The sequence below is a fragment of the Cebus imitator genome, unplaced genomic scaffold (assembly GCF_001604975.1).
Source record: "Cebus imitator isolate Cc_AM_T3 unplaced genomic scaffold, Cebus_imitator-1.0 Scaffold1, whole genome shotgun sequence".
In the NCBI taxonomy this organism is placed as follows: Eukaryota; Metazoa; Chordata; class Mammalia; order Primates; family Cebidae; genus Cebus; species Cebus imitator.
The window spans coordinates 16374728-16389485 of record NW_016107316.1 but is presented as its reverse complement, the minus strand read 5'-3'; the positions used below and the strand labels follow the sequence as shown (position 1 = coordinate 16389485).

Genomic DNA, 14758 nt, shown 5'->3' with positions numbered 1-14758 from the left:
CAGCACTTTGGGAGGCTGAGGTGGGTGGATCACGAAGTCAGAAATTCAAGACAAGCCTGGCCAAGATGGTGAAACCCCTGTCTCTACTAAAAATACAAAAATTAGCCAGGTGTGGTGGTAGGTGCCTGTAATTCCAGCTACTAGGGAGGCTGAGGCAGAGAATTGCTTGAACTTGGGAGGTGGGGGTTACAGTGAGCTGAGATCACTCCATTGCACTCCAGCCTGGGCAACAGAGTGAGACTCCTTCTGGGGGGAGAGGGGGAAGAAAAAAATGCATAGAAGAAAAATAGAAAAAGAAGGAAAAACAATAAATCCATAGAAAAAAAAATAAATGCACAGAAGAAAAAAACAAATGCATAGAAAAATAGGCATAGGAAGATGGCCTAAAACAGCAGCATGAGTGTTTAAAGACCCAGGAAGGCTGGAAGCTCTTTGCCTTGTTTTCATATCTAGACTCCACCTTGAACAGTGATTCCATAGAAGAGAATCACCTGGAGAAGGGCACAGATGCAAATGCTGGGGATTCTGTGGGCTAGGACCCTGGAATCTCCCATTTTAACCAGGTCCCCTTGGGATGCTGGTGTGCCTGGCTCAGAAACGCTGAACTAGAAAAAATAGCAACTCAGAAGCAGAGCGGAAGGGTTGCATCAGAACCAGTGACTGGGAAAAAGAAAAGAGCCGAATGTCCCCGAGAAAGCTGTGAGAGGCTGTAGGAAAGAAGGAATTGCTGAGAAACCCCTAGAAGGACTAAAGGGGAGAAAAAAGAGGAATCAAACCCCCAAGGAGGAAGCTGTGATTCAGGAGAGCACATAATATGGTTTTTGCTGCAGAGGGTGTGCAAAAAATTTTACTCTAAAAATGTCGTTTTCTGAATTGAAAGGTGTAGGGAGTTTTAGAATCCAAAGAGTTTGTTCTGTTGCATGGACACAAACACAAGGGAAGGCCTTGGTGTTTTTGTGTCACCAGTGATCTGTTCCCTTCAAGTTTTTACATTTTAAGTTTGTGTGATGCTGTATCTGGATTCATAAATATCTTCTGTCTCCAGATTATACACTTGTCTTCCTCCGAGCTGGTACATTTGTTTTCAAGTTCATCTAAAATCAGTTCCAGACAGTCAGGGGATCTGGGCGTGTGAATGTACCCAGTGTTGCTTACAGGTGGGAAAGCATGAGTGAAAGCGTGGAGCCCTGTTCTCCTCTGGCCTCACTTAGTATTGGCCGTCAGCTAGAAATTGGTTTGAATTTTCTTTATCATCCAGAATCTATATGCCCAAATATATGTGAAAGCTTGGTGTTTTCAGAACATGTGAAAACTGCAACTGAGTGTGGCCAGCCCAAGCTTTCCTCCCTTGTGGGGGCCTTTGCTGACTTCTCTACTCTCCCTCGGAATGGATTTGCACATGCTCTGTTCACTGCTAGCTGCTGCTTTTTTTGAGACAGAGCCTCACTCCATCACCCAGGCTGGAGGAGTACAGTGGTATGATCTTAGCCCACTGCAACGTCCGCCTCCCAGGTTCAAGCAGTTCTTGTGCCTCAGCCTCCCAATAACTGGAACTACAGGTGTGTGCCACTGTACATCGGCTAATTTTTGTATTTTCAGTAGAGATGGAGTTTCACCAAGTTGCCTAGGATGGTCTCAAACGCCTGACCTCAAGTGATCCACCTGCCTCAGCCTCCCAAAGTGCTGGGATTACAGGTGTGAGCCACTAGGCTCGGCCACTGCTAGCTTCTTTACTGTCAGTAGATTCAGCTCCTTGAGGTAATTTTATAATCTCCAGGGCCCAGTGTGGGGTCTGCCACTCACCAGAGTACTCAGTAGGGTTGAATTGATCACTTTTTAAAAAAAGACCTGAGACCGAACATGATTTGGCTTTAAAATGGACTTCTTTAAGTAGAATTGGAATTATTTGGCCTGGAGAAAGAGACCAAGGTGACTACTGAGGTCACATCAATAAGAGGAGACAGGAAATGCTGTGAGCAGATGTTTCTGTCTAGTGAAGCAGTAAGAGGATGGGGGAGCTTTTGAGGAGTTTTGTGGTTCTCAGTCATCTGGGCTAATTAGGAAAACCTGATGAGAGCAACAGACTTGCTTCCCAGAGTCGGGCAAAGTGTGATTTCTCCCCTACTCTTAGGGGTTCACCAGCTCCTCCAAAGCCTAGCCCATAAAGTTCAAGTGAATAATCCCTAGCTTAGGATAAGATGCTACATCTCAGCTCCCATTCCTGAATGGAAACAGGGAGGTGGACCAGATGGTCTTCTCCGGTTTTGAGCATTGACACCCCTGAAATGTGGGCCTTCTTGGTGGGTGCACTGATCAGGCTGCTGTGTCTTTATGTTCAATAAGCAGCGTTCTCCTCTTAGCCCGCAGACTCTACAATTGACATAAAAATCAATCTGCTTGTGTACACCATTGCTTTAGAGTTCATTATTCTGCAGCAGAAAAGCTTGAACAAGTTCATTGTGAGCACTCGGGAACTAGAAAGGAAGAAGGCCTTGTTCCAGGCCAGGGTTTCTCATCGTTGGCTCCATTGACATTTGGGGCTGGATGGTTCTTTGTGGAGGGACTGCCCTGTGTGGTGTAGGATGTTCAGCTGCATCCCTGGCCTCCACCCACCAGGGGCCAGTAGCACCCGCCTTCCCAGTCATGACTGTCTAAAATGTCTCCAGACACGCTGCGGAGTGGTCTTGGTGGTGGGCTGCCACCTCTGGCTGAGAACCACTTCTCTATATTTATCTTCATTTTGGCTCTTATCAAGGGGGAACACTTCGATGGAGAATGCACTGTTCTTTCAGCTTCTTTTTACCACTGTAGCTGTTCACACAGCTCATGTTTGCTATGTCACAATAGCTATGCAAGGCCCTGGGACTACAAATGTGACACGCGTGACCTCAGGTACTTACTGCGTCATCTTGGGGGAGATGCTGCACTGAGGGAAGGCGGTGCCTTGTGCTGTGTAGGGGTCTCCTTTGTACTGCGAGTGTCTTCTCCGTCCAGAATGCCCTTCCAGCCTCTCCCGTGGCTGGGTCTTATTTGGCATTCTCATCTCAGTTAAATGACACTGCTTCTAGGATCCTAACATCGGTGTTAGCTGTTTTTACCTAATGCTGCATAACAGCCCAAAACTCAGTGTGTCATGACATGCGTTCCTCATTCGCACATCTGTGGGTCGGCTGGGGTGGTGCTGATCTGGTCTGGGCTCAGATGGCTTTGGCTCTAAGCTTTGGGATCAGTTCTGCTGAGTCAGTTTCTCATTCTGTTGTACCAGCAAGCTTCTTGGTGTGTGGTGTTCTGGTAATGGCAGAATCATAAGAGGAAGAGCCAGCCATCACATGCATTTCAGAAATGTGCTGCTGCTATAGATGCTAACGTCTTTTTGGCCAAAGCAAGTCACATGGTCAAAGCCAGCAGGAGGGAAGGAGACTTTTTTTATTTTTTTTGAGTTGGAGTCTCGCTCTGCCACCCAGGCTGGAGTATAGCGGTGAGATCTTGGCTCACGGCAACCTCCGCCTCCTGGGTTTAAGCGATTCTCCTACCTCAGTCTCCCGAGCAGCTGGGATTACAGGGATTATAGGTGCCTGCCACCACACCTGACTGATTTTTGTATTTTTAGTAGAGACGAGGTTTTGCCATGTTGGCCAGGCTGGTCTCGAACTCCTGACCTCAAGTGATCTGCCCGCCTTGGCCTCCCAATGCTGGTGATGGTGGAAGCACAAGAGGAAAAGCCAGTCCTCACATGCATTTCAGAAATGTGCTGCTGTAGGGGGTGCAGCATGAGCCACCGTGCCTGGCTGGAAGGAGATTTAATACTCTGCAAGGATGTGGCTGCCTGATACTTCTACGGGCGAGTGAAGAACTAGGGCCAGCTGTCTCCCTCATACCGCATCTAAAGCAGCCAGCTTGTCACTATGTACCATTTCTATTCTCTTCTGAGCTCTGATACTCTTATGTTTGAATCATTTATTATTTCTGCTACGTGCTTGACAAGGGTGAGGTCACAGACTCGTCGTAACATGACCTCCACAGGCAGCAGGGGCAGGATGTTTTGGTTGGAGCCTTGGGTCCCTGAAATAGCACATCTCGTAGAGAGGACTGGAGAGAGGCCCGTTGTGGTTGGCGGCAGAGGAGCTGTTGAGGAGCAACCAGATTCAACACAGTAGAGCCTGTGGCCAAGGCCACCATGTTCCACGTCTCTGGGGAAGCCTTCACGACAGGTCTGTGTGTGGTGCCCCTGGCGGTGCACAACCTGAGAAGCTGTGCTGGCTGCCTGGCAGATTGTGAGGGACCTTGCATAACATGTCAGGTTGGCTGGATGCCTGTCCTGGAAGTCCTCTTTGTTTTGGAAGAGGGTCAACATTGAGCATCTTTTAGCAAGGGCATGCACAAGTCATAAAATAAGCAGAATGCTTCTGGAGGCCCCTTTGTTTTGAGGCACATGGTAGAAACATGGCAGATACCCAGTGTGGAAGGGTATGGCAGCAGCACCCCAGGCTTGAGCCTTGTGTTGTGTTGATTAAAGTTGTATTGATTGGAGATCCCAGAATCTCTCTTGGTGCAGCGATGCTTAGAATTTGCCCAAAGCAGCATGAGAGAGTTGCCCACTGTCTGCAGACCTTATGCCTCTTCCTCCCCACCTGCCCAGATGCACCAGGCCCTAACTGGATCCTTAGCTCTTGCGGAACCCCCTGTTCCCCGGCTGTAGCCCCACCATGGCAGATACCATCACCATCCTGGACCCAGGGGTGGAAGATCTGGGTTTCAGTCTCAGCTCTGTTAAGAAACTGGGGCTCATAAATGTATTTCTCTGGCTTTAAGTCTCTTTTGCAAAATGAGAATAAGAAAACTGGCCTGCCTCCTCTTGTTGTAAGAAACAAATAGGAAGATGAACATGAGGCTCTTGTAAAATGCCCTCAAAGTATTATTATTTTGTACTATTTTTGCCTTCCGTGGAAGCAAAGAAAAAGTCATGAAAAGCATATTTTGTGCCAAGCCCTGTGTGAGGTGTATTGCACATGATCTCTTTCAGTCTTACTGGAATAGCGTGCGGGGTCGCTGCAAGGGCAGGGAACCCAGTCAGAGAGGCGAGGTGACTCCCCAACTGTTCACACCTCTCTTCCTGCCTCTTGGTCTGCTCTGTCTGATGCTCTGATGCTCTAGATCGCTCCCAAAATGTACCTACCCCTGCCTGTGGGCAGCCATGGGCAGGCCTGCGTGACCCTCAGGCCTGACCTCTTCCCGTCCCTCCATCCGTCAGTTGTCCCCTGTGGCTTCCTGTGTGCCGCAGTCCTGGGCGCGGGGGAGCCAGCAGGGAAACTACCCATGCCCTGGCCGCATGCATGGAGCTTGCTTTCCAGTCGAGGAGGCGAAGGAGTAAGGACAGAGAAGGGCAAGTGCAGAACATTCTGTGCTGGGCCTCAAGGCCAGACTCAAGGGAGAGGGAGTGGGGTGGGCGGGGAAGGCCTCTGAGGGGAGGGAGATTTCACAGGGACTTGGCTGAGAAGGAGCCACTGCAGCAGCCTCTACAGGGGTCTGCAGTGAGGGTGGCCCCAGATACGGGACCCATCTGTGCTAAGTGGCGGCCTCACAGGTTCTGGCTGGGCCTCCTTGGGTGAGAGAAGGCTGGCTGCCTTTGGAGGGGCCAACTCCCCTGCTCCTTCCTGCCCCATGGCTGCTAGGAGACTTTTTTCCCAAACCATCTGAGAAGTTTTAATGAAGAGCCTCCCGCGCAGCTGGTCTCTAGCCACAGAACGTCATAGGTCTCTGGGCGACACGGGCAGTGCACCCTGAGCAGCTTTCTCTCGCTCAGCTTCTCCACAGTTCTGGAGCGTTCTGGAATCTTCAGGCTGGAATGAACTTATAGGGAGAGATTGGTTTGGGTAAGAGAGCCACCAGATCACCTCCATTGGGGTGACTTCACTCTGCAGTCCCACTCAGAGCAGCCCATTTCCCTGCAGGTTGTTAGCAAATGCGCAGGATCTTGAGATGCATAAACTTGCAGGAGGGAGGATTTTGGAAAGGAATTTTCTCATGGTTGCATTCTGAGCCAGGATATTAGAAGCACTGTATCAGACTGTCATGGGTTAGATGACACTCTAGTCCGAGTGTTTATCCATTTGGGAGACGCACTTTATATTTTTAAAATGTTGTGTATTTTAAAAAAGCAGAGCAATTCATTTGAAATGTTATTTCCAGGAAAACTTTAGGATCAAGAAAACTTTTAAAAAGATCTATAAATAGAGAACCCAGTGGCTGTGCACCTGTCACACAGAGCCTGACCATGCTGTGCAATCTGAAGGGGGCCCTGGGGCAAGAAGAGGTGACCTTGGTGGTGTCCAGAGCAGGCTTTTCAGCCTCATGGGTTTGGGGAGTCCAGGTCCTGGACTGGGCAGTGCAGCCAGCTCCTGGGTGCAGCTGCTGCCCCTGGGCCAAGGACCACACCCAGGAGCAAGGCTTGGAGCGCCAGCTCTCTCTTCCCCTGTGTCTGGTGCTCAGATGGTGCCTGTATGTGCAGAGCACTCAGAGCGAGAGCCCTCGGGATATCTTCTCCATGATTCCAGAGAGGGAGAAGTCTCCTGTGTGCCACTCACCCAGTGTGGTGTCTGAGCTGGTCTTTGTGTTTCAGACATACCCCGCATCTTTCTTTAATGCCCATGTCTTTGTGAAGCTGTCCTCAGCATCACCCTGATTGGTTGTGATCTCCCCAACTCTTCACACCTCTCTTCCTGCCTCTTTGTCTGCTCTGTCTGATGCTCTAGATGGCTTCCAAAATGTACCTGCCACGTCTGCTGTCCTCAGGGGAGTGACTGAGCCTTGTTCCTCTTTGTTCTTAGGGCTAGGGTTCTTTGGGGTAGGTAGGGGATGCTCATTGGAAGGCCGGAAGCAGCGAAGCTGGACCCCGAGAAGGACTTGGGGCCGGAAGCTCGTGTTTACTGATGGTTTCTGCTCTGTTCGCCTGCTGACCACAGGCTGAAGGGGTGAGGGGTGGGTGGTGGGTGAGTCATAACCCACATCTGTGCCGCCTGACAGCGTGAGGCTTCCTGGGCACCTGGGGCTGAATGGAGCCAGGATGGGCTGAGGACACAGGCGTGAGGACAGTGCCCAGCTTCCCAGATGCCCCATCTGGTAGAGTAGACGGGTCTGTCAGCACACAGTGGCAGGGCACAGGGAGCAGGAAGGGCTGCCTGGGGTGCAGCAGTGCGGGTGTCGGAGCAGATGGGAGGTCTCTGCGGGGCTCTCAGGTGACAGAGCCTGCCAGGTGGGCCAGGTGGGGTGGGGTTTGCAAAGTACTGGGTGCGGGTGCGGCAGCCCTGGAGGGAGAAGAGTTCTAAAAAGGAGGATCTCTTCTCACCCTTGCCTGGGAGTGGGAGCACCGAAAAATTAATCCCAGATCAGCAGAGCTCAAGGCCTGGTGCAGAGAAACCCATATGTCATGGTGACGTGAAAGACCTATTTCAGAGTCTCACTAGGGTTCAGGTTTTCTCCAGAGGCCGAATTTTTTCCTGGGTCTCAAGTTCCTAAGCTGTGATGAGAGGCAGTCGTGAGGGATGGGTTTTAGAGGGACGGCAGCTGCCCGCCTACGCGCCGTCAGGTCCTTCCTGTGGCCACACCTGCCTGCCCTGTGGACAGGGACAGCGTCATGCCACTGCCCTTCCCCGGGCCAGCTCAGTGCCTGGCTCACTGCTGAAGGAGTGAAACTCACTTTTTGCAGACATATTTTGAGGGACACATTCATTTTGCTAAGTGAGATACACATTTATAAATATGAAGCAGGAAATTTCTGAACCTTAATAGCTTAGAGATTACGACCCCCACTGTGTGTGGCAGCTGTGGAAAGTCTGCAAGTGTTCTTCTTTGTTTCAGATTTAAAATATGTGCAGCTCACACCTAAGGGCTGTAGGGCTGGCATCTTCGTGGCCATCTAAAATTTCAGTTTAAAAAATCCGTAGGCGAGGTACAGTGGCTCACACCTGTAGTCCCACCATTTTGGGCGACTGAGGCAGGAGGATCACCTGAGCCCAGGAGTCTAAGAGCAGCCTGGGCAATATAGCAAGACCCTGTCTCTACAAAGAATAAAATTAGCAGGGACTAGTAGTGTGTGCCTGTAATCCCAGCTACTCAGAGGCTGAGGGGGAGGATCCCTCGAGCTCAGAAATTTGAGGCTGTGGTGAGCCATGATTGCGCCACTGCAGTGCATCCTGAGCAACAAAGTGAGACCCTGTCTCTCTCCACCCACCACCAAAAAAAAAGTCCACACTCTTTCCTGGGAAAAGGTGGGGTTGTGAAATATGTAAATAAACTGAGGAGTGCTTTAGGGCAGGGTTTTGAACCATAGAAAGACATTTGAATGTGGAGGAGGTCTCGCCCTCTAATTTTGTTTTGTTTTGTTTGAGACAGTCTTGCTCTGTCACCAGGCTGGAGCGCAGTGGTGCAATCTTGGCTCACTGCAAATTCAGCCTCCCAGGTTCAAGCGATTCTCCTGCCTCAGCCTCTTGAGTAGCTGGGATTACAGGCACATGCCACCACACCTGGCTAATTTTTGTATTTTTAGTAGAGATGGGGTTTCACCATGTTGGCCAGGCTGGTCTCAAACTCCCGACCTCAGGTAATCCACCTGCTTCAGCCTCCCGAAGTGCTGGGATTACAGGAGTGAGCCACCGAGCCCAGCCTGAGATTGCAATGTGGGAGGAGTTCTCACCCTGTAGTTGGAACACATTGTTTAATCTCAATTCCTTTCGTAAAACCAGAATGACATCACCTACCTCAGCACTGGTTGCAAAGCTAGAGGAGATGAGGCTGATAAAGTGCTGGTGTCTAGGACGGCACGCGCTTCTCTGTCGGCAGGTCTCATGGCCTTGCCTTTGTCCTCGTAAGTGAGGTGGGCGAAGACCAGACAGTGTCAGGGCTAGGGGGAGCATTGAGGGGAGTCGATTCTCAGCTCAGCACTCAAACTGGAGCTCAGCGTGGTGGTTGGACCTGGAAATTTGCAAGCTGGTGAGGGGCAGGGTCAGAGTTCAGGGTTCCACTGAATTTATGTTCCCTACTGTATGTACCTACAAGTTGAGTGAAAAAGCAGATTTTATTTTTTAAAACTTGCAGAGCAATGAAAGAAATACTGTCCTGCATAGAGGGGCACCAGGCATGAGCCAGACCTGAGCCCTGCTTCCAGCCTTGGGTCGTGATCTTTGGTGACTGGTGTGAAGTTTTTCTGAGATTGTTGTTCTGATGGTCTGCACAGCAGGTCTTGGGTAGACAACCAAGGGGTAATGTCAGCAACTCCTTGCACAAGCTCAGCACTGCTCACTTGATAGAGCCTGTCCCATCTGTCCTCATGTGATGGCCAGGCAGGGCATGTCCATTGGAAGCAGGAAGACCCAGAGTGCAGAGCTCTTTCCTCAGCCCAGTGAGATACTCAAATGGTTGTGGCCCCAGGGCAGCCTGCCTTGTGTGTGTATGTGGGGGGGGGCGGGGAGGGCACTCCGTGCAGGGTCCCCGACCCCAGCAGTGCGGGGCCCAGGTGCTTGGTTCCCAATTGGCCTCCACCTCCACATGTGTCTTCTCCCTTGGCCTCCAGGACCCAGAGCGCTGAGTCTTGGAGACCCTTGGCCCTGGGCGCTGATGTGTGGCTTGGTAAGGAAGGCTGACCTTGTCACCCAGGTCTCCTGGCTTCTAGCATCATGAGCTTGGGGGCAAGCAGACTTCCAAGGTCACGCAGCCCCCGCAGGAGAGCGACCTCCGGGCTGCTGGAGGTGCTCTTGAGCCCAGCGTGTCTGTGGGTTTTGCTAGGACTCCCTCAACACATGCTGGCAGCTTTTTGGCCAATCAGGTGTTGACCGAGTGGCCTGAGGCCATACTGGTACCGACCGCTCAGACAGGGGTGGGCTGTCCTGCCCCTGCAGACTTGCCCCACAGATGAGGTAGGCAGCTAGGGCTGCCCAGACCCAGGAGATTGACGGGTCATTACAGGCTGGAACCAGAGGCCAGAGCTTGGGAATCTACACCCAGTGACTTGCTGACCAGCATTGAGACTTACCTGAGCTCCTGATTCATGATGTGGTGGGCCTGGGCCCTTGTTGAGGGCCACAGAGGCTGCAGGAACATTCAGCAGGGTGTGGCAGTGGCGGGTCCTCAGAGCGAGTGCTGATCAGCTCTGATGAAACAAGACAGTTCAGAGGGGATATGGCATAAACAAGAGAACCCAGAAAACCCATGTCAGAACCAGCCTCCCTTGTCTATTAGACCATCTTGTTTAAAATTTGAAATTGATTTCCCTGCAGTTTTCACCTACCCCAGAATCCATTCTACTCTGAGGCCAGTCTTTCCTCCCCTGAGGTCCAGAAACTGAGAAATTCTTCCGCTTCTCTTCCCATCCCATTTCTCAACTCCAGACTCAGTTCCAAGAAACCACACTGAGCAGGCGGGGCATTGGCGAACCAGGGCTGAGAGGGTGGGCATAGCCTCAGGGGAAGGGCGTGGAGCTGGCGCCAGGGAAGCTGGAGGAGCCGGACCAGGAAAGAGGCCTTGCTTGAAAAGACTTACCGAGCCCAGTAGTCTTGAAGAAGTAGGAGGGATTAGCACTCAGTCCAGCCACGTGGGGGCCCAGTCATGGCCAGAGGTTGGAGTAGCAGCAGCCAGGCCTGGATGTCAGGCATGGTTGGGATGTTCAGGTCTGTATCCAAGGTTATCCCAGCAGGAGACCATCAGATCTGCAGTCTCTACAGCCTGTGGAAGTGGGGGGGGCTCACCTGGAGGGTCTTCAGCGTGCCAGGCATGGGGAACGGGCACTTGATGCCCCAGAAGCCCTTTGAGCTACTACACTGACCTTGCAGGCAGTGGGGGAGACCTCAGGTCCCAGGAACCCCCCCAATAGCTTGAGACCTGAGTATTGGTACTGGGTACCCCTCACCTGCTGGCAGGTGGGGTTAGCTAAGGGGATACCTGTGAATCTCAGAAAACTAGAAACTTGTGACACATGTGTAAGGTCAACACTGTGGCTACTGAATCAGCCTGGGACCTCTTCAGGGCTTCTGCGGCAACCCAAACCATCTGAGCGTTTAGAATTACATAGTCCTGCCCAGTGGGACCTGGGATTTGTGCACCCTCCTCCCCAGTGAGTCAGCACAGCACATGGGAGCATCTGAGCATGTGCTGCTTGAGCAAATGTATGAAGGAGTAAATGGGTGGCAGAGGGTCTACTCAGGCCCCATCCGTGGAGGGACTGGCCAGCCTTGCTTTGTTGGGAAGCTAGAGGGGAACCACAGCCCCTCAGCCAGCTTTGCACGCCTGCACCCTACCGCTCATGGAACCCTTGAGCCTTTCAGGCTCTCGAGCCATGACCCTGGGTGGGCCACCCATCCATGGTACGTGCAGTGGTGTCTGAGGCTCTCGAGCCATGCCCCTTGGTGGGCCACTATCCATGAGGTTCTGAGGTCCCAGGCCCTGCTGGGCCCCTCCCTGGACTTCAGGCAACTTGAGGCTTGATTTTGGTCCCCACCCACCCCTCCTCCTCCATCCCCTTTTCTGAAAACATGCCTTCACCACTGGCCTTTTCTCTCTTCTTCTTTGGGGTACAGATCCTGGCCAATGTCTTCCTCTACCTGTGCGCCATCACTGTGGGCATCATGTCCTACTACATGGCCGACCGCAAGCACCGCAAGGCCTTCCTGGAGGCCCGCCAGTCGCTGGAGGTGAAGATGAACCTGGAGGAGCAGAGCCAGCAGCAGGTGAGGCTCTCGGGAGGCCACGGGCCTGGAGCTTGGGCTCAGGGACTGTGACCCTGTCATAGGGAGAGGAACCACAGTGACAGCCCCTGACTATGTGGAGCTTGGCATTTATCTGCCCAGTTCAGGTGTTTGCCTTTGAACTTGGCCACCTGAGTTCCTCTGCCATTAGAGGGCAGCTTCTGAGCTTCAGGGAGCCTCTCACTCCTAAGTCTGCTTCTGCATGACCCAGATCTCTCCTTTTCTGCCTTCCTGCTCTGTTTTGTTTTGTTTTGTTTTGTTTCTGTAATGTAAAACTTTTCCCTTTAAAGAAATGCATTGCCCAAGCAACCAGCTATGACTTCCTGCATTCCTTTCTCAGATGACCTTCTCGGGGCCAAGGTCAGGGGCATCACGGGCATCACTTCACGTCATGCCTCCCCTACTTCTCTTGCTGGTCCCACTGCAGATCCACCCTGTGCACCTGCTCATGCCACAGGTGGGGCGTTGACTCATCCTGTGGCCTCAGGGTCCTGCTGGGTGAAGTTTGTCAGCCTCACACCCCCACCCCCAGGGAGCTCCTCCCTCCCTTACCTTCCCACCCTAGGTCACTGCTGAAGAAGGAAAACCAGCCCGTTCCCCAGGGATACCCCTGTTGACATTCTCCATCTGGAGAGAGGCCTGGCTGTCCCTGCCTCGGTGTCCTGGCTTTCCCCCAAGCTTCTCCATGGCGGAACCATCCTCCCAGTTCCCATGTCACTCAGGCTTTTACATAGCTTTGGCCTGGATTCATCTCACATGTTTTTTGAAGGCCTCCAGAAATTACATCCACCAATTTCCTGTTATCCATAGGTTTATTTCCCCTTCAAAAACGAACTCGATAGGTTGATGCTATGATTCTCTGCTCTGGGAACAATGTCATTTTTGTTCAGGAGGTTCTCTGTGCTCCTGATTCACTGAAATTGCTGTTTTCATAGATGCTGCCACTCAGATGGACAGGGCTTTGGTTTTGGGGCCCACTCTGGAGCTCTTGGCCTACAGGGGTTCCACCATCAGGCCTCACTCACATTCTAAGTCATTTAGCTGATAGGTCCCTCATTCCACTGTCCAGCGGATGTTTTTCCTCCCCATTTACCAATCTCATTCCTTTCAGAAGGCCCCTGTGGGATGGGATTTTCCCTGGCTGCCATTGTGACAAAGGCCCAGGCTTAATGGCCCATTGTATTCACCCCTCCCCTGGGCCCTGGGACCTGAAGTTATTGAAGAGCCCGTGTGTGTTTAAAGAATTCTCCTTTCCTGGCTTATAAAGCCTCTTGAAAGGCATTCTTCCATTTCTGTTTCTTTTATACTGTCTCATGCCTTATTTGTGTCTGATCTCTCACTGTGGCGGCATCCCTCTGGGTTCTCTACACTTTAAAAAAAAAAAAAATGTGTCAACACTTAGCTATGCCAAGCATTCTTTTTATATAGCATTTGTGCAGTTTTCAGCATGTCTGTCTGCTTCGATCTTGTCTGTCTCATATTGTACAATCTAGGACATCTTAACTCGCACTGAACGGGGCCCCTGTGTGATGAGGAAGGCCCTGTGTTTCACCCTGGGGCTGTTGTTCTCCGTGTAGATAATTTAGATAAGTTATCCATCCTACAAAGCCTCACTTTTCCTCATCTGCAAAGTGGAGGCACTGACATTTGTCTGGCAGGTTTCTTCAGGGTCAAATGAGAAACACAGAAGTACTCTGTAACCCATAGCGCTGGGAAATGGTTAGAGGTAGGCTGAGGTGCACAGGGCCACAGGGAGCCTTTGAAGTGCACAGGGCCTTTCTAACACCCAGGGCCATATGCTCCCTCTGGGCAGGGTCAGCTTATGGAGCCTGGGGACCAGCAGAGAGGGTCATCCCTGGGTGCCCCTGGGCTCCTGAAGGTGCTAGCAGCTTGCCTGGGCAACACTAGTGCTTCTCTGCATTGCCTTCCCACTCTGCAGCGGCACAGCAGACATTGGCCCCAGGACAGGGAGGTCCAGGTTAGGGGGAAGGGAGGTGCAGAGGTGTATGTGTGGGGGGGAGGGGTAAGTTGCATCCTCCCACCTAGCTGGGTGCATAGCCAGGGCCTATAAATGTCCATCAGATGGAATTAATTTGTCTAGCCAGGCTCTGTCCTGAGTGTGGCCTTGGGCTCATTGCTGCCCCTCTTTGGACTTCAGTATCCCCATATGTAAAACCACCTTTGAAAGATTGTTTTCAGGGTGAGAAGGAATCTGTGTGAATCCTACTGGGACTGCGAAAGCACCGTTACCATTGGGAGGGTTAGAATCCTGGCCCTTGTGAGTTTCCATTTACTCACATTCTCCTTGCGTCTTCTGTGACCATTCGAGAGAAACCTGCCTGCCATTTTCTTTCCTTTCCATGTGCTTGACAGGTTTTGGTATCAGGGTTATGCCCAACTCATTAAATAATTTGAGAAATGTTCCCTCTTTCTCATCCCTGATAGTTTGAAAATAATTTGGTTTATTCCTTAAATTTAGAAGTCACGGCCAGGCATGGTGGCTATGCCTTTAATACCAGCACTTTAGGAGGCTGAGACAGGAGGATCACTTGAGTCCAGGAGTTCAAGCCCAGCCTAGGCAATAAAGCAAGACCCTACCGCTACAATAAATTAAAAAATTAGCTGAGCATGATGGTGCATGCCTGTAGTTCCAGCTACTTGGGGGGCTGAGGTGGAAGGATCGCTTGAGGCCAGGAGATTAAGGCTGCGGTGAGCTGTGATTGTGCCACTGCACTCCAGACTGGGCGACAAAGTGAGACCTGTCTTAGAAAAAAGCACTAATGAAGTCCTATGGGCCTGAAGTGTTCTTTAGGGGAAGATTCTGTTTCCCTCATAGATATAAGGTTGTTCAGTTTTTATATTTCCTTTTGTACAGGTTTTAAGAGAGGTTTTTTCCCCCAGAAACGTGTCCATTCAAATTTTCAAAATTTTGGCATAACATTCATAATATTTTCTTTTTATCTTTTGTCTGCAATGTGTAGTGATGTTCCTTTTCATTACCAAAGATAATCTGTGCCTTTTTA

At 51.2% G+C, this 14758-nt stretch overlaps 1 protein-coding gene across 3 annotated transcripts in view; it reads left to right on the top strand.

Annotated features, from left to right (window-relative positions):
• The window catches only part of ADCY3 (adenylate cyclase 3), a 101455-nt gene that overhangs the window by 36513 nt on the left and 50184 nt on the right, over positions 1-14758 (top strand). For all 3 annotated transcript variants that reach the window (XM_017526968.2, XM_017526977.2, XM_017526951.2), the window contains exon 3: positions 11568-11717. In XM_017526968.2, coding sequence (XP_017382457.1) covers positions 11568-11717 — 150 coding nt within the window. The remainder of the gene's footprint in view (positions 1-11567; positions 11718-14758) is intronic.